The sequence below is a fragment of the Patagioenas fasciata genome, chromosome 3 (genome assembly GCF_037038585.1).
Source record: "Patagioenas fasciata isolate bPatFas1 chromosome 3, bPatFas1.hap1, whole genome shotgun sequence".
Taxonomy (NCBI): Eukaryota; Metazoa; Chordata; class Aves; order Columbiformes; family Columbidae; genus Patagioenas; species Patagioenas fasciata.
This window is the reverse complement of record NC_092522.1, coordinates 77,351,128-77,371,014: the sequence shown is the minus strand read 5'-3', so window position 1 is coordinate 77,371,014 and position 19,887 is coordinate 77,351,128. Positions and strand designations below refer to the sequence as shown.

Here is a 19,887-nt window from a genome sequence, read left to right as displayed (position 1 = left end):
GCCAAGCAGACACAAGGTCTTTGTCTGTAATCATTTTCAACTGGTCCATTGAAATACTGGCCTGGGAGCAGGAAAACTAACTTGAGGGTCCTGCTGTGTGAGGCTTTGTCTGAGGGCAGGAAGCAAGTGCCGTAGACCAAGGTTTAGTCAAGCAGGTTCTATTCAACAGCCAGTCCAGGCTAATGGTGGCAATGTGCTTACTGAATCCGAGAAAAAAAAATAAAAATAAAAAAAAGAGCAAAGCAGAACTGAAAGGGAATCTATTCCTTAAAAGGCTGCCACTTAACAATTTTTATTAAAACTTTTCAAAAATCAATGCAGAAGACTTTGCCTGATAAAAGTACCACCACATCACACCACCACCAGGCTTCTATCTCCATGCTTCAAGTTCCCTTATCCAAAACTAGGGGTAAAGATTAAAATCAACATTGTTCCTAGTTCCAGAAGCATTACAACTCATACTGCTCTAAGAGGAATTCACCTTTTACAAAAAGGAAATTGCTGATGTGACATACTCCCATCCTGGAAACCTCCTGACCCTTTATCTCAGATTGCCATGGGCAGCATCCAAATGCAAGGGTCCTCATGCCTACCAGCAATAATTGAGAGCATCCCTCTATTATAAAAATCCATAGCAGCATAAGGCTGTAACTTAGTCTTTGAGATTAAGCTTTTCTCCCTCACCAATAAATATCCTGTTCTGCAATCCTTTACCTTAATGTTGGCATTTTAATTTGTACAGTGCAAAGAAAAATCCTGTGCTCTTGCCCCAGAAAATTTTCATCAGCTGGCTTATGTCCAATTGTGGTATTCAATGCAAAAAAAATGAATATATGATTACTACTTTTTCTGGGCAACACTTCCAGCTTCCATTTTTCAGATGCTTTGAAAAGTACAAAGTACGAATTACTGAATTCACAGAAAGGTACAGTTCAGAAGACTTAGAATAATTAAAACATTTCAAAGGAATTAAACTGTTTTAACTATGGCAATTATACTTCAGAGTGCTCCCATCATATGAGAAACTACTTTACAAACAAGTCAATGGAAAACTAGAAACAACTTGCCCAAAACCGTAAAAAATAGGAGGATTTTAAAATAGTGCATGGTTCAAACTATTGTTTTATCCCTATTATTCAACTTTTAAAACTTTTTAATGATGGTCCCTCTTGAATTCACAGATAATTTAACTTATGTCTCAACTTCAGAATTAATTATCCACATCAAGGAACTGGCTTGAAAGACTCCAATCCCACTGAAGATACAACTGTAACTACCGCATCAGTTAATATAAACATTATATACTAAAAATGTATTTCTTAAATTAAGTGCACAATATCATAAAATAATAATTAAAGTGCACATTTTCTTAAACAAATGAAGTGCACCACAAAAACATTCAAAGATTGAGATAGAAAAACCTAATAGAAAACAACACTTCACCCTTGTAAGCAACACTAATGGACTTTAAACATCTTGATTTTGTAGGACAAAGCCTGAGAACACTACAAGAGTTCAGTGCCCTTGAAAAACAGTACTGCCCGGAACACAACATTCATACATATATCTTGTTACACTCTAATGACTTTGTTTAATTGCTGCCATACAGCATAAACTTAATCACTCCGTGGGAGATCAACAACAAGAGTTACAAACTTCCCGTTCCACCCCCCCACCCGGAGATAAGGCAAAACCATGACACCAAAGTGCACCTGGAAGTTAACAAAAAAACCCTCTGTAGTATCTGGAACACGGCAGCAAAGCCACTAAATCCATCACATTCAGCACTGATTACCTTATGCAACCTGCTCATCAGCTCTATACATAGCACATGGCCATAGCCCTTTACAAAGGTAATAGTACCAGCAAAAGTATCTATGATTCAATGGAAAAAGGGACCTAATCCCTCCCAAAATGCAATGAGTTCTTATGCTTTACTGTTTTTATGCACATAGAAATAGCCACTAACGTAAAAGAATTAAAAGATCAAAAAAATCCACACATGGTGTCACCAAGGTATATGTTCTTCAACAGACTAGGAAAGTAATTCTCTTTGATCATTATCCTCAAACCATATCAAGCCTTATCCAGTCAGCAGCTCAGCCAGCTCCTTTTCATCTACACAGCAACCAGCCACAAATGACAGAGACTGGAATCTACAGGTTGATCTTAATTTACATCTAGAGAATGATACACATGCTGAATTCCAATGTATATATATTAGCTCATTCTGAGCGCTATGTAAGAAACTCAAGATATGAAACAGTCAGGACAGTGAGCAGAAATTGAAAATAAATTTGACCACATCAGTCCTTTAGAAGGTTTGTCTTTCTTCACTTTGAAGGGCAGCTGTCTGCTGCTCTGCTAAAAAACCTCACAGCAGCTACAGGTTGTTCCTACAGCCCAGTCTCAGACGAGTTAAACAAGACATGGATACCCCAGTTGTATTTGGCTGGTTTTGGCCATGAAAATAATGAATGAAACCAGCAGACTTTTACCTCATGGCACTACAATGAAAAGCTTAACATTTCAGTAATGTCTGTGGAGTGCATAGCTGGCCTGCCTGCTGACACATTCCTCAGAGCTTCGCTGGGAACCTTCTCAGTGTTGCAAACAGAAGAGCAGATGTGTGTAGAGCACAGGGCAGGACTTCTCACACAGAGCAGACAAGTGTGTCACCTCATCTGCTCAAACCTGGGCCTGGACTCTCCTCTTGGTGGCAGGGTGGGAGGCCAACCTCTCCAGCAGGGAATGACTATACAATCTTTAAAAGTTGAGCTGGCACCTTGTCTGGAACAACATCTAAAAGTAAACTCAGGGAGTGGGAGCAAGGCAACAAACCTGCACCAAACAGAACAGTCTTTACTATGCACTATAAAAAGAGCTAGAGGAAAAAGAGAATCTCCAAGGCTGATTCAGGTACAGACAGGGAAAACACTTTTCGGAATGGAAACTATGCTATGCTTCATACTGTGTTTCTGAATCTTTTGTCTCACAAAGTCCTTGTAACGTCAATTTTCAAAAAGGGGCCTGAATCATAGTATAAAATCACAGAATCATTTTGGTTGTAAGAGACCCTCTAGATCATCAAATCCAACCATTAACCCAACACTGGCACTAAATCACGTCCCTGAGAACCTCATCCGCACATCTCTTAAACACCTCCAGGGACGGTGGAGTCACCCTGGGCAGCCTGTTCCAATGCCCGATAACCCTTTCCCTGAAGAAATTGTTCTCAAGATTCAACCTAAACCTCCCCCGGTGCAACTTGAGGCCATTTCCTCTTGTCCTATTTCTCGCTACTCCTGTTTTCCCTCCTTCCCACTGCTGCCCAGTATGAGCTCACACACAACCCCGGCTCTCCAGTTAACAAACTCAGCTGAAGTGCATTCAACTGCAGCCAGGAGATAAGAATAAGAAAACACAACAGGCACTTGGAGGATGGAGATGTGATGGGAAAATGCCCAAAGAGAAAATATTGTATATTCCCTCACCAGTTTGTTGGAATTTCCCACACAGAGAAATATACATCTTGCCACATCTGTTCCGTTGTCATGGAAAGACCAAAGACTTTGAATGCTTTGCTTGCCACTGAAGTCATCAGGATAAATTTTCATGTGTTTCTATGAAAACTGTTACGGAAAACATCTTCTCTGACCTGTTGTTAAGGTTAGGGGCTTGTCTTCAGCCTCACCTGAGCCTCACTGCTGCTACCAAGAGACACAGAGGACTCATTCCCTGTTCAAGTCCCCAATATCAGGCTTTGCTGCTAAAGCTTCCCATCAGAAGTACCTCTAACATTTATTTTCTGATTCTACTTAATCCATTTCTCAGCAAACTGGCATAGAAAAAGGAAAAGTCTGATTCTATGAAAATAGTGGCTCTATGGGAACATAAACTGACATGTTAATATCACTGTAATGGTATAGTCCACTAAAATAATTTTCTCTATGTAAATGAACCCCATGGTAGCATCATGACACCTGTGACAGTGTTATGCATATGATAGAATGATGTAGATTTTGCAGAGAGTTTTATATTTTAAAAAAGTCTTCACAGCGAATACGCTCATTCAAAGCAATTGATAGAGGCCTGGAAAGAGAGCAAAACTAGAAAGTTCCCCAAGGAGACACTGACATGAATCCTGCTACAGCTAAAAGGAACAACAGGGGATTAGAAAGGAAAGTACCTTCGAGTTGAGCAAGCATGGATGTAATACATGTAGTGAAGACTAGAAAAGGATGCTCTTAGAAAGCTTACAGATTTTTTTTCTTTTTATTTCACAGTTACTGGTTTTCTGGCTCATTTCTTCTGGTGTTAGGGTCACAAATAATTACAAGAAGAAAAAAAAAGCAGATAAGACAGTCAAGGAGAAAGCTGAATTCCTCAGGTGTCTTTCTCTGTACTCACAACAAGCTCCCTCCACCAACAGTCATGGCCCCAGACAAACAAACACTGCCTCCCACCTCCTGCACATCCTGACCCTGCCCTTCCCAAGTATCTTCCAGTAATTTTTATTCTGTCATAGAATCACAGAGTGGTTTGGGTTGGAAGGGACCTTCAAAGCTCATCTAGTCCAACCCCCTGCCATGAGTTTAGAAACAAAGAGGCAATTTTCCAAGTTCTGGATGATTAGAGTGTATTAGTTCTATGGAAAGTACAAAAAGAGGGAAAACTAAACCAAATAAAAATCTGTTTCATGGTGGTGTGAAGAAACAGAAGGAAACAAGGTTCTCATTCAATTCACATCTACACAGCTGTGGAAAACCTTCCAGAAAATTCTGTAAATTAGAGGTGTGATCTCTACTCTCCAACCTCTTCCCCTCAGGTGCCAATATCCCTACAGCCCAACTGGATGTCCCCAGCTCCAGACCAACGGTGACACCACAGCACATGTGACATCACCCAGGCTCCCAAGGCCTCTCTGTGTGTTGCCATGATGACCCCACACACTCCCCAAGGCCATCTGGCCCCTGACAGCCCACCTCCGTGGCCAGATTTCCTGGTGCTCTCCAGTCTCTGTCACTGCAACAAGTAGCAGACAAAGCCAACATTATCCTCATCAATCCTCATCTGTCCTCAACCTCATCCATCCTCCTCTTTGTCTGTCCTCATCATTCCTCCTCCCATTTGACCACCCCAGCTGAGACAGGTGACGGACCAGAACTCGTGCTGGGGGAGGTTTCAGAGCTTCCCTGCCACAGTTTAGCACCAATTATGGGCTCCATTGCATGTGATAGGAGATTCATCACCAGGCTGGAAGTACTTTGGACACCAGGAGAAATTCTGTCAGGCTGCTCTTCATGAGGAGCCAGAACCTCCATGGTGTCAATCCTCCTCCTGTCTCCCCCACCTGCAAAAAAAGCAGTTTGTGGGGTGCACAGGGCAAATGACCCATGCAAGTCAGAAGAAAATGTGATGAGCCAATTAGCCCCTAGAGACTCCTCCTGATGCAAAAAAAAAAAAAAAAAAAAACAGGACAGAAAAACTGTAGGTTTTGAAAAAGTGAGATCTTTCCTTCCTGGCCCTATTCATCCCAAGAAATCAGGGTGAGGAAATCCACCTACCCCCAAAAATCACACTTGGGATGCGAAATTGTGGGGAAAGGAGAACATCAGGATGGGAAGCCATCGCAGGGCTCAGAAATCATTGCTGGGAAACCATTGTCAGGATGGGAAACCATCATTTAGGGCAGGCCAGGCCAGGCAATCACCAGCAGGACAGGAAATCACTGAGATGGGAAGTTGTGGTGTGAAAACTCAATCCCTCATCCCTCTGTGCTCCCCCCAGAGAAGATTCCTCCCCAACCTCCCCAAGTACGTGGCAGAGGGCAGCTGTCCCAAGGAGCCAGTGGTGGCGGGGGGGCTGAGGGATGACGAGGACACCATCCCTGATGTCCCCGACATCCCCCACTTGACCACCTCCCTCAACAAGCTCCCTCGCCTCTTGGAGCGCAGGGCAGAGGGCAGCTGCAAGGAGGAGCTAGTGACAGCAGAGATGCTCCTGGATGGGGACAACACCTTCCCTGATGGCCCCGACAGCCTGGCTAGCAGCACCCTTGTCACTGAAGTCCCTGACTTCTGGGAGAATGGGCCAGAGGATGACTGCCCTAAGGACTGCCTGACAGCAGCCATACTGGGGGACACTGACCCCTTCTGGGGAGTGGCAGCCTCCCCCTCGCCAGCTTCTCAGGGGATGCAGGGTGCTGGGGCAACAGACCTGCACCCCTGGCTGCAGATGAGTCCCCTGGAGACCCCTGAGCAGAGCTCTCCAGAGAGTTATGAGGAACCTTCAGAGGACAGTCCCCTGGCCAGTCCCTGCAGCAACCCCCTAAAGGACCCTCTGGAGAGGCCTCTGCTCAGCCTCTTGTGGGTCCCCATGCTGAGTCCCCCCCGGCCAGCCCCCTGTCTGCCCCCCAGCCTCACCTGCCCTCCATGGCCCAACTGATGGAGGAGCTGCAGCACAGGCAGCCCCGGGTGCTGCTTACCTGCCTGCCCCTGCCACCAAGCACCATCTCCTGGCTGGGTGCTGCCAGGACCAGGAGCACAGGGGCCACCAACACCAAGCGCCCCACACCAGCCAGAGCCCCCAAGGGCCATGACACCTCTCTGCTTTACAACATCCCACCAAAATGGAGAAGATGATGATGGGGCACCAGTGGCTAAACCAACATGGGAGACCTCTCTGCCCACCACAACAGCGCCAGCCCCACGCCTGCCGAGTGCCAATTCTGCCACCTTCACCTGGCAACCCTGCCGTCCCCAACCCTGAAGAAGAGGCCACAGCCCCGCCCAACACCTCGCAGTTACTCAGTGGAATCAACAGCAACACCCCAGCCTGGTACCAAGAGCCCTGGGTCCGTCACCTCTACCCCATCCTGCTGCTGACAGCCCCACGACAGGCATCACCACCACCTACTGGAACCAGCATCCCCAGGAGCAGTGTCCCAACCGGGCGCTGAGGACGCACCCACCAGGGGACACACTTACTGAACACCGGGGGGTCCAAACCACAGCAGCTGAGCTGGCTGTGCCTGCATCTATGGGGCCAAACCCACCACAGGGGCTGTGGCAGCAGCTGCCCAGGCCCCACCACTGCTGAACCTCCCATCCCACAGACTCCCCACCATCCCTTGGGCCCTGAGGTTTCATGGCTGTGCCAACCACACTGAGGAGCGGGAGGACTCGGTGCCTATCACACCCCAGCAGAGGCGCCAGCAGCAGCACCTGAAGAAGTTGGCCCAGGAGGAGCAGAAGCAGGTGGCCCTGTTTATGTCACTGGGCAGCTGCAGGTTTCTGTGCAGAGAGAGATGGACATGGAAACAGTGACCAGTACAGTCACCCATAACCCACCGCTCCAGCACCATCCCCATGGCACCCACACCCAGAGGAGATGTGGAAGCAAAGACCTGTACCCACTCCCTCTCTCCAGTCCCAGCCCCCTCCCAGATGCTGCTTTCTTGCTTCATTCATTAAACTGGTTGGGTGTTGGCTTTGCAGTGCCTCTGTCTTCAGTCATTTGTGCGGTGGGAGGGGGTGAAGGCAGCCCCTGCCCATCCCAAGGGTGGCTGAGCTGGGCTGGCAATGGATATGGAGAGAGGATGGGAACAGAGGGCATCGCTCCAGGGCATGGTCACCCGGGGGAGAAACCACAGTGACTGGCATCAGTGTTGGAATAACAGAGGCCTCCATCACTGCCAGCACCAGCATGACCATCCCTGCCCCAGCACCGCCGTCACAGGCCCCAAGCTGCTGTCACAGAACATTCGCACCCATCCCATGCTGACTGAGAGGAGAGGCCAGAGTGCAAAGTAGAGAATTACAAGGCAAACCTTTTTCACATGCAAGCAGTGCCCCAGCCCAACGGAGACATCCCAAACAGGGCTCTAAGGGGGTGCTAACGACCTTCAGTTTTTCAGGCACAAGACAACTTTGCTAATCACCACCACTCATACTACCCATCACTAAGCACAGTCCAACTTGGCAAGGCAGCTCTAGTTTTGCAGCCTGTTCCAATGCCCAACAACCCTTTCTGGGAAGAAATGTTTCCTAACACCCAACCTAAATGTCCCCTGGCGCAACCTGAAGCCGTTTCCTCTCATCCTCTCGCTTGTTCCTTGGGAGCAGAGCCCAACCCCCCCGGCTCCAACATCCTTTTAGGCAGTCGCAGAGAGTGAGAAAGTCTCCCCTCAGCTTCCTTTTATCCAGGTGCCCCTGCCTGGCCAGTGCTGCCATAAATGTCCCTCAGCAAGTCAGTGTGGCAGACAAAAGCACTTTCAGGGGAAGATAAATTTTCACTGAAAGTATCTAAAAAACAAAGGAAAAATATTTTGGTGTTGTATCCAATTTTTGCTTGTCTCCCATAATGGTGGTTCACCAACTCAGCATATTCCAGAAACAATTTTGTGGTGTTTGCCTGCACTGTCGAGGCTGCTGCTGTAGCACACACAATGTGTTCTAGTGACATGAGGCAGTGACAGAGAGCAGTGCCACCGTGGCTGCCAGCAGAACAATGTGATTTCAGGGCTTTTTTCATTTATTCAGCTCCTTTAACACACTCTGCAACCAGCCCTGGGATTCCACAGAGTCTCACAAAAGATGCTAAATATCTATAAAAAGAAACTCCAATGTTCACCTACCATAAGTGATGTGTTCTTTATGTACAAGATGACAGTTGGTTAAAAAGACAAAACAGTGACTCTGAGCACTGATGAGATTCTGTTATACCCAAAAAAAAAAAAAAAAAAAAAAAAAAACCTTTACCCAGCTAAAATTTCTTTAGACTGGGACTGGGGAGGAAAAGTCTCTTAATAGCAACACAAGGAGATTGGATCTACCCCAACACCATTACATCTAACTTAATCATATTCTCTTTTCTTTCCAGTAGTTTTTAATTCACAACATTAACAGAAAATCTTTGTAACATAGATAACTGCTAATAACAGCTTCAGACTATTTCACAGTCACAACAACAGAGTTTTAAGATCTCTGTAATAAGATGGACCATGGGAAATCTTACCTCATTTGGCCTTTACACCCTAATAACGAAAGTTTGTATTTGTAAGGAAAGAGAGCACAACTTCAGTCACTGCCACCCCCACTCCAGATCTATTGAATATCCAGAGATCTCAACCAGCTACTGAGTTGTTGCCATTGCTCCAAAATACCTTGAGTGACTGAGAACTGTGAATTTCATGCAAGAAGGTTTATAACAGATAGGCATAAGCAGACTTGACAGCCTGCTTATAAAGGTAAAAACTGAAGTGTTCGCATTAAACCTAGAAAGCTGTAAAATTCTTCTGCTGCTTCAGGTAATTTCTTCCAGCATTTGCTACATTAAAGCAGGGGATGTAGCTGTACGTGATGTTATTTCTTTTTAGACAGGCTTGATTACAGATAAAGAACAGATTTCGGAAATACCCCCCTTCCAGAAAGGATACTGCATGTCAGGATTGTGGCCCTAAAATAAGGAAAAGCAGCAGCAGCAAGGAGAAAACCACCTCTGAAATACAGAGGAAATAAGCTTTTATTTATCTGTGATTTACCAAGGCTACAGACACAAGGTCCTTTAGACTTCCCCAAAAGATAATCTGCCTTTTGTTTCACCAAATCACTCATAAGAAGAATGTTTGTGGCTAACTCTTCATGCCAAGAACATTAGCTACCTGGCTTTCAGTGATTTAATAAAGAATAGGTCCTAAAGCCATAGTGTAAAAACATACTGTAACCATACAGTCCAGCTTTATGTGCATCATGTCTTTCTCCGTACTGCTAAATCTGGCTGAACAGTCCAACTTTGATAGATGGAAAATTACTATTAAAACACCAAATATCAGGAAGCCTATTTCTTCTAGCGCATTATCACTAATGGAGCATCTACACTTTTCCCCTCCCTTCAACATCAGACAATTATGATTTCACAAAGTTACAGATGTCTTTACTCCAACCACTAAGTGAGTGTTGCTACTTCCCAACAAGGAACAAGGTCTTTAGTCAGTGATCATCATATTTGTTCCCAAGGAACCCAAGTCACATTCTGCCTCCTTTGAACTTTAAAACTGCATGTCCCATAAGAACAGGCTTCTCTCACACTCTTTCTGGAGCTTAAGAGCATCATTTGGATAAAATTTTACACTGATCTTTTTCCCCATCACTGAACTCATGCTAAAGGTAGAATAAATAGCATTCAACTTGTGACAGTCTTTTGGTTGTTCTGAATTGAAGGTCAAATTCCATTTGGTAATTTGTCTACCTCTGTTTCTCATTTGGAACATGACAGAATTGGACAAAGGAACAACTGGTTATCCTGTACAATGACTGGTTTTAATCAAAAGGTATGAACATAAAGCTAACTTTGAAGTCTACAACGCCCTCGAGAACACAGCAACAAGTCATACAGGAACTCTGTTTCAGGATTAGACACATTCAAAGACACAGGCTGAAATCCACTGACAGCTGCACTGACAATAATGAACCAAAGCAATGAATGTGGCACATTTGAGCGAGCCAAGTGATAAATCTTAGCAGGAATCCGTGGTAACACATGGAACTATTAACACGGGTGAGAATTTTCTCTAAATATCTTTGAATTTGCAGAATTCACAAGCACCTCTGTCAAAAGATTCTACTTAGGAGTCAAACAGTTAATCTCCTGCTGCTAGAATTTCATGATTGAGTGGCCTTCGCATCATCAGATCTCTTCAGGCACTCAGACCCCAGGACATACCAAAGTGGTGGGCAAGTCAAGGACAATCACAGTCAGAGCAGTCCCATCAGTTACCTGTGTGAATGCTTAAAGTGCTCTAGAAAAGGCAGGGAAAGGAAGGGGGGACAGAAGAGGCAGAAAACGTTCTGGACACATAAAAAGCATTGACTCTTCCTGCAATTAATGCATGAGGAAACCAGATACATTGCTTCAAAACAGTGAAACATACCTCTGGATGTAGTTTGCATTCCAGCAGATCTAGCTTCTGCTTCCAAGTCAATTCCCTATAACATTTATTTTCACTTGATTGAAAAAGAAATCAATAGCATCTTCTACTTAAGCCAGCAGGGAAAGAATTAAAAAACAAGAAGACAAACCACACACGAGGCCCAGTTTGTGGGAACACATGTTTAAAGCCATACTGTCTGAGACGGTTCCCAGTTTGTATCTGTGCTCTTATTTAGACCAGAACCCTTCAGCGAGCGATCCGACACTCCCAGCAGGCACAGGAAACTGGAGCTGTTGCTCTGCCTGTTGGAAAGCCTGACCTCAGTGTGCTTTAATCTACAAGATGAATGACCCTTGAATATTTCAAAATCACAAACTTTGGAGAAAACAGATGACAACTGAGGGAAAAACAAGCAGTTATGCAGTAGCCTCATCTGAAAACACTTATTTAAAACCTGCTAATCCCAGGAAAGACTGAAGCAAACATTAATAATGCCCTTTAGAGATCCACTATTCCAGTAGTCTTGGCTCCTCCAGTCTTTCTCACAACCCGAAAAGTTAGTTTTGCTTTTAAATAAAATTAAAAATAAATAAATAAATAAAACTGACACAAAATTTGCAAAGGTCAGTTGACACTATCTCTACAACATTCCTCCCCTTTCAGACAGCCTTACTAGATACACTAATATTTCATACAGTCTCAAAATAAAATCCACTGCTAAATGAAAGACTTGTCGTCCCACACAAAAGTCTAAGAAAATATTAATAAGAAACTCAGATACAGAAGTACAGACGTATCAGTTGACTTAAAGACTCTCACGGGATTTTGTTAACAACGACTGATTTTGTTTTACAAGGTTTCTGTACTTTTTTCTTCTTGAATCTGTTGAGACAGCTGAAGTTCACAAGACCTATAATAATTTCTAATATCACAACTAGCATTTTTATCTGTCAGTCATCTAACTTACATGTAAACCAAGTCCCCAGAGCTGGGAGATCTTTTATAAACCTAAATATTTAGGTATAGGCACTCATAAATCAAGCCAAAACAGGGAAGTTTTTGTATTTGCTATACAAGTAGAAACTGTTGTTCATTTCCTAAAGTCACATGCCAAGTTAGCCAATTTATTCCAAAAGCAGTTGTTCTGGACCAGTTTCAGTATTGCTTCAGGCAAAGACACTGTTATTGAAACAAATAAATCTTTTTAGAGTTCCAATACTTTGCTTCAGTAAAAAAGAATAAAAAATTGCAGCCTGTTTCAGTTCTCAAATGCCCGCAAATAAGCTCAAAAAGCTATATCTTCAGAAGCAGAATGTGAGAGCTGCCAGTCACTTCCACTAACAATCTCTTCCTCAATCATACATGTGGACCATATCATCTCCTGAACCATACATTAAGCAGCAGTGAGCACATGCAAATAGAATCTTAATTCACAACGTAGAACTTGGCAGCTAAAAATAGAGGAGAAAGACTCGGGTCAGAATGCATCTATGCAAATCATGAGATTGATTAAGGCCACAGAGGAGGCAAACACACCATTTCAGTAGGTATTTTCAAAAGATATGGGAAAATTTAATGTTACTAAGAAATCTCTAGAGAAATTGGGTTAGAACATTCCACAGAAATTCTGGTTACTAGTGCAAATACATCTGTAGTGTTCTGAATTACAGCAATTTCATTTTTTTTTTAAGTCATGCATGATGTGAAAACACTCATCTTGAAAGCAAATTTATGAAAGAAACTAAAACACTCTCCTCTACAATACAACAGATTAGATTGGATGAGCCAGAAATATACCGACATATTAGATTTCTATGTCAAGTAGTTCACAAGAAATATTTCACTTCTGACCTAGCCTCTATTTTACATTGCTTTGCACTCTCTTACCAACTGGGGGGCTGAAAAGAATCTCTTCCACCCCCCTCAAGCTCTTCCTTCCTTTTCCTGCAGCACTATTGGAAAACTCTTAACCCACTCACTCTGTCACAGGAAACTTCTTATCCTCTTCATCTCTTCAAAATAAACCACCACTAAATCTTGAGAGGTTTTCCTTCACAGCTTATTATGGGCTAATTTATGCACGAGTCTTCCTCTGTAAGCTTGGCAAAAATCTTTTATGTGTTTCTCTCTCAAACACAACTTCTTCTGTGTCTCATCACCCACACTCTCCTCCTTTCTTCCTCAAGCTCCTACCACCACCACCACACCTCTGTGATTCCCACAGTATGCCTGCTATTTGCTTTCTGAAAGGCTGTGGGCTCTACGTTTCTGCACTTGGTTTCACAGACAGTTACAGAAGGAAGGACAAAATCACCATGGGAGAGACCATAGGCCTGTGGGAAGCACTAGAAGTTACTCGTCACCACTTGCACTGCTCCCTTGGGCAGGAAGCAAAGCCGCAGCGTAGACGTATCAGCAGCTCTCAGGAAGGCAGAGTTACAAAATACTAACGATCTCTTCCCCGATTGTTTTTGGGTTTGTTTTTTTTATTAGAATGCATTGCAAGCAACTAGTTAGACGGGTCTGGTTTAGTTCTGCTGCTCCTTCTCACACATATTAAGAGGACTCAGCGCTAACAAGTATTTTCAAGATTGGCAGGTAAATCTAGTATTTAGGTTTACTTAGCTATTGAGAGATTATAGTGAGGCACAAACATTTTCAGCCTTTCTGCCTTCCTCAAGATAAGTTTCATCACACAAAAGAAAACAATGAAAGTGAGGAGCAAAACCTAACTTTTCAGATACCATCATTGGTGGAGATTTTGCTGTAGAGAAAGGTAATTTTTCAGGATCAAATAAACTGCTTTCTGACTTGGGTCAATATTTCTGTGATTTAGCCTCTCACAGGATTACATTAATAAACAGCAGCTACAGCTGAAAACTAAAATCACTTACACTCAAGACAATGTCAAATAAGGGAAATAATAAGATGTAAATATGTCAATTATTAGACACGCTGAAATATCTACAAGTACATATTTGCATTGATATATAACACTCCAGTTTCACATTCAAGAGAGCATAATTCTTGCCGCAGCGAGTTGCCTTTCTCGTAACAGTGAGTGTAACTGCAGCACACATGCACCCATTCCCCTGTGATTTTACCGTCAACATTATTCATTTGTAGCATTTAGTCAACTTGAGTGCAAGTTTCGTTTCCTGACACACTCGTACTACATGACCTCAGTAATTTAAGTTCTGCAGAATAACGGTATGGGGCAAACAGTACATAAATTATTGCTACATAAATACCGATTTAAGAGAATAAGCAATTACCTTTGCCTCTCCTATACTCTGCCACCAGAGTGATCTTAGTCTTACCTGTGACCAGCTGCAACCTCTGAACAGCGTAACAATATTAGCAGAAACTCCAACCATGGCAAATCAAGTCAGAAGAAAGCCTGTCTTTCCAATACAGCCATGCCTCACAGCATTTTTTCTGTCTTAATCAATATTTTTCTGCTTCAATCAAATAAGATTTGTGAAATAAAAAACCTAAAACAAACAAACACGGCAAGGACCACAGCCAGCATTCCTAAATTAGATTATACACTTGCCTTGGCTTTGTTCTTCTCCTTCCTTTCTCTTCCATCAGACACATGGTGTGAATTTTGGGGTTGTCCTATGCAGGGACAAGAGTTGGACTCAATGATCCTTGAGAGTCTCTTCCAACTCCGGACATTCTATGATTTTATTATTCCCATGCCTTAACTTTCACTTGACTCGTGTGGACTTGGATGCTGTAAGCACTTCAGATCTGCATTAAGAACCTTACTTAATGGTTCTGCAAACCTGTATCAGTCCAAGGAGGAAAACAGACTCTCCTCTTCACTTGCAAGCTTACAGTACTCCAAAAACGGAAGGCAAGGAGGTGGACAGAAGATTTCATTTGTCTCCCCCTTCCTATGCTTGTACTTTACAGTGATATTTTTGGACTTGCACCACTGTTGCCCAAATTCTAAATGGGAATTCCATATTTGGCAGCTCAGGTGAAGCCTGTTTTATACCAATTCTCTTGTTTGAAAGTTACAGATACATTAACATCAAAGCAATCTGAAAAGTTACAAATAGTAGCTTTCTTAAAAAAAAAAAAATCTCAAGTATATTACCATATTAGCATAGAAACCTACACACTTCACTCGGCCAATACGTCGTACAGCACAAGGCAGTGCCAAACCTTTTATTCTTGCCAAAGCATAACATGGCAGGAGAGCCTGCCAGGGCAGCACCAGCTACTGAGCAGGCGATGGGCCTGGCAGCTGCCCAGGGTATACAGCTCCTGGCCCTTCTGCTGCCACCATCTCAGAAGCTGATCACTCTTTATTTCTGTCATTCCGTCCATAATAACATTAAAAAGCACATAGCTACTTTTTAAAATGGTGTTTTGAAACATGCAGATTAAAAATATTACCTACCTAGTTACTTTGAAATTTAAAAAAAATATTTGCAATTTCATTTTAATAACCTCTGTTGCCCAAACACAGGTAGTGAGTGAAAGAAAAATATCATAGCCACAGCATGAGATAAAGCAGCCACCTCAATTGTTTGTTTAAAGGCAAGCAGAAGCAGCAATAACTAGAAAGGTTTTATTCACATGAAGATTTCAGCTTTTGCAAGTGTTACATCTGCTGTCACAGCTACAGAACAGAGTGGCCTATTTTCTACTTGACTCGTGCATCCCATTATTCCTTGCGCATGCCTGACTAACCAAGAGCTGTATCTTGTCTGCTTGCTGACTCCTCCAAACATCCTCCTGCAGGTGAGGTGACACCCTGGTGAAGGATCAGAAATACTATGTTGTGGCCTGGACTGATACAACTGATCTTTCCTGAAGAGTAAAGGGAAATAATTCAGGCATATACAAGAAACAAACAGGATTTCCAACCCTCACTTCATCACAAAAATTGCCTGCCATCTGATAAGGAGATTGATGAAGTGAAACACCTATGTGCCACATCGTGGCTTAAACTGTGATCAAAGAAACAGCAAGGAACATAACAAGGAGATATAAGGCATGAAACTAAATCACACTTGCTTAACCATGACTGGAAAAATTGCATTCTCTCTTTTACTGAGCAGATATGAACAAATGTCAAAAAAAGTGTTAGCAAAAATCAACATGATGTTTTGAGGCAGTACTCACACAAAAATCGCAAGAGATTTTCCAGCTACATAAAGAGCTAAATACTCAACACTGATAACTGAATTGTAATCACGAAGCTTATATCACTATTTCCCTCTTCAAAGCTACTGTACACTGAAATAAACCATTACACAGCTTATATAAAGACCCCTATTTTCTAGCCCTTCTCGACAACAAAGATACTCATGGAAGTGTTGTACACCCAGGTGCTTAATTCAGCTAAATGCACAGTGCAGGCAGTACCGCTAGACCTCACCAGAACACCCAAATACTACTAAAGTAAATAGAAGCTGCAGGTGCTCAACATCTTTAAAAATCTGCTCATGCAGTGTATGCAAATGTCATGCTGACATTGTTCAAACCTGACTGCCTATTAAAAAAAAAAATAAATCTTTTACCTTCCACAGAAATCAATCAGTTCACTAGAAACATGCCCAAATGATATTACGCTCTAGGCTGAAAAAGCAAAACTATGCTGTTACTTTGCTGAGAAACTGCTTTTATGCCCAAGCCATTCATGGAGATCTAAGCAATACAACCACTTTTTTTACAAGCATTTTATCGAAGAGCTTGCCAAGCTCCGTATAAACACATTTTACTATTTCATAAAGTTTATATGCCAAGTTTTTGAAACATGAAGTGACAGGCTCTCAGTGGAATTTCTCCAGAGCTACAAGCTTCTTATTGCCCTCAGCCTCCCAAGACTGTAAATAGACCATAAGCAGCAAGTAGCCAGAATCTTTCCCTTTTATACAGGAATCTCTTGCAAATTTGAAATATTGAAACAGTCTCTATGATCAGCCAAAGAAGAATTCCCTTACACAAGGCTCATATCCCCCAGTGATCAGCAAATTGTAAATACACATCACTGCTCAGTGTCTGTGGCCAGCACTAGAAAAAGTTTCTCTCCATCAAGGACCCCTTAAAGTTAAGAACGCATGCTAAATATCTTCCAAGCCACAGAGATATTCCAACTAGATGCTTTCATAATTAAATCATCTTATTTTAATGATTTGGGTTGTTTTCTAACTTGTCCACATCTTATTTTCACCCAAGGTCCTAAAGTTACACAAAAGCAACTGAGAGCGAACTCACCAATGCCATAAAAAGGAAAACCAAAAAAAAAGGAGAATAATCCAGTTATAATAACCCAGAACAACCCATAAGTTCATGAAGGAAAACCCCTGAGTATAGAGTACAGTTGCATTTGTGCCATATCACATTGCATTTCAGTCTGCCTACTGAAACTCTGCACTTCCTTTAACCAGTTAGTTTTCTTATGGTTCGGGGTCTCCCTTTGATTATTCCCAGCTTCGACACATTAGCTATCTTTTTATCATGTTTACTTTTGCATTACTACCCATTTGCCTTTATAATACTATTATTATTGTAAGGATTTTGAAGACATGCCCTTTATGGTGCTTTGTAGCATCAACGTAAATCTTGCAATGGCTTTCTATTGCCAATGATGGAAACAACACACTTAAGTTAGAAACAGACATGAAATACCTTTTTTTTTTTTTTTTCATAAAAAGGTAAAATCAAAGCCCTGCCTCTTTTATGCTGTTCTTACAAGCAGTAATTTTAGGATTCCTATATCAAACAGCAAAACACATTTAACCAGCACTCTGGATGTTTTTACTACCACTTCCTCTCATATATCTCTTTATATACAAAGATATATTAAAACTAAAAACCAAACGACTAAACCCACAAATATAAGAAGAGCTCAGTGGCAGCTATAATACCTAGAAAGGCCTTAACATTTCCGTTTTAAGTTAGCTATGCTCTCGTATTCTCAAGGTTGCAGAGCAAGGTAGAATCAGAGCTCATTTCCCAGCATTTAATCCTCCACCTGAACTAGTACGCTTTTAGTTATTAATCACTTTGATACTACATCCTTTGAACTCAAGAGTTTAAATTTTCAAGACACACATGAACGCAATTTACTTATACACAAAAATCCCTTGACTTCTCTATTAATCTAAAGCAGCAGCATTCCATTAACCACTTCCAGAACTTTGTTTTCTAAATTGCCATTTTCCCATATTCAGTTTTTTTCAAAGGTTCAGTTGCCTATTACTCTTTGGCTGTCTCTTAGAAAGGTGTCCTCTCCAATTTGCAAGTTTATTTTAATTGACCTTTACAGTATGCTTAGAACACTTCCATAAATGCAGTCTGTTTATGTGCTCTTCACACACCTCAGCGAAAAAGTGCTTAACGGCTCTTCTGAAAGAAAAGGGTTGTATTTGGAACGTGCACCTGTGTGAGAGTCTTATTCCGGCCTCAGGACTGCTCCTCTCCAACAAATGCAGCCCAGCAAAGCAAGCCCAAATTGCAATCTGAGCTCCTAATCACTCTCTTAACCACAGTACAGTAAAAACGGCATTCATGGGACACCCATCCCATGGTGCCGGCTGTCTTTTTCCCAGGGGAAGAGAAGGAAGCCTTGCTTAGCCAACATAAATGAGCTTAATAGCTAAATAACCTCTCTGGACCTAGCCAGCAGGCAGGTATTTGGGGACAGGGGCAGGTATCATGCTCTGGCATGGCAAGCCCTGGCGAAGGGGACACACCTCCCACACACCTGTGTGCAGGTACTGACAGCAGCTGCCGGCTCTGCCTGCAAGGAGCCTCCCCGACACACCGCCAAGCCGAACGTGCCTGGCTCCGGGCTCAGCAGGGCACCGGGGGCTGGGGTCAGAACAGGGACCAACACACTCCCCGGGGCTGCCTAGGTGCATCGGCCTGAACGGGAGAAGACGGGATTGGGGGGCAGCCGGTAGCCAGGTGCTGCCCGCATCGAACTTGCTCGTTTTCCAATCCCCTCCAAGTTCTCGGAGCACAATGTCAAAGCACGAAGGCAGTCACACAAAAGATGAGAGCGGTGACCCGAAACCCGGTACGAAAACCAAAGGCGATCCCAACGGCACAGCCCGCTGACACAGCACCCCTCTCCCGCCGCGCCGGCGGGGGAAGCGGGGGGGGGGAGAGCGGTACGCGGCACGGCGGCCTCTGCCACCGCGGGCGGAGCGCTGCCGCGTCCCTCGGCCGCCAGCACGGAGGGCACACGCCGGGCACCGCGACAGGAGGGCGGCGGGCGCAGCCGCGGGGCAGAGGCGGGCGGGCGGGATGGTCTGGCCCCTCACCCGACGCCAGGGCTCGGCGGGCAGCCGGGCACCGGCCCGCGGTCCCACACGCACCGCGCCGCAGGGCCGCGAGCCGCCCCCGCCGCGGGGCCGGGACATCGGAGCCCGCTGCCGGCGGGGCGGGGGCTGCCTGGGCGGGCGCCGCGCTCCGGCCCCCCCCCCGAGCTGCCACAAACTTTGCAGGGAGGGGAGGGCTCGGGCGGTGGGGGGAAGGGGGCCCCGCCGCCCGTTGGCGGCGCGGCCCGTCGGCGCGGCGCGGCCCTTACCCGTCCTTGCGGCGGGCCTTGTAGACGTGCCCGTAGGTGCCTCTGCCCACTTTGCAGCCCTCATACTCGAACAGGTCCTCCACCCGCTCGCGCTCGGCCGCCAGCTTCGACTTGAACTCGTAGTCCATGTCTCGCCCATGGGCGGGGAGGGACGGACAGGGGACGCGGTGGCCGGATCAGCACCCTCGGCTGGCGGAGCCCCCTCCCAGCGCCGCCATTTCCGGGGCTCGGCGGTGGGCGAGCGGGGGGTGGGGGGTGGTTTGTTTTTGTTTTGGTTTGGGGCTTTTTGGCGGGGGGAGGGGGTGCGCTCCGCCGCCACCCGCTTCAACTGGGTTCCTCGCGGTGCGGCGCGGGGGATGCCGGGAGTCGTAGTGCGGCTGCGGGCGCCGACTCTGGC

At 44.5% G+C, this 19,887-nt stretch overlaps 1 protein-coding gene across 2 annotated transcripts in view; it reads right to left on the bottom strand.

Annotated features, from left to right (window-relative positions):
- The window catches only part of CDK19 (cyclin dependent kinase 19), a 137,745-nt gene extending 117,858 nt beyond the window's left edge, over window positions 1–19,887 (bottom strand). Inside the window, exon 1 of one of the 2 annotated variants that reach the window (XM_065834115.2) lies at window positions 19,491–19,887. In XM_065834115.2, coding sequence (XP_065690187.1) covers window positions 19,491–19,618 — 128 coding nt within the window. In that variant the 5' untranslated portion in view covers window positions 19,619–19,887. Of the gene's footprint in view, window positions 1–10,933; window positions 11,124–19,490 lie in introns of those variants that run through there. The other variant, XM_071806642.1, reaches the window with a different exon arrangement.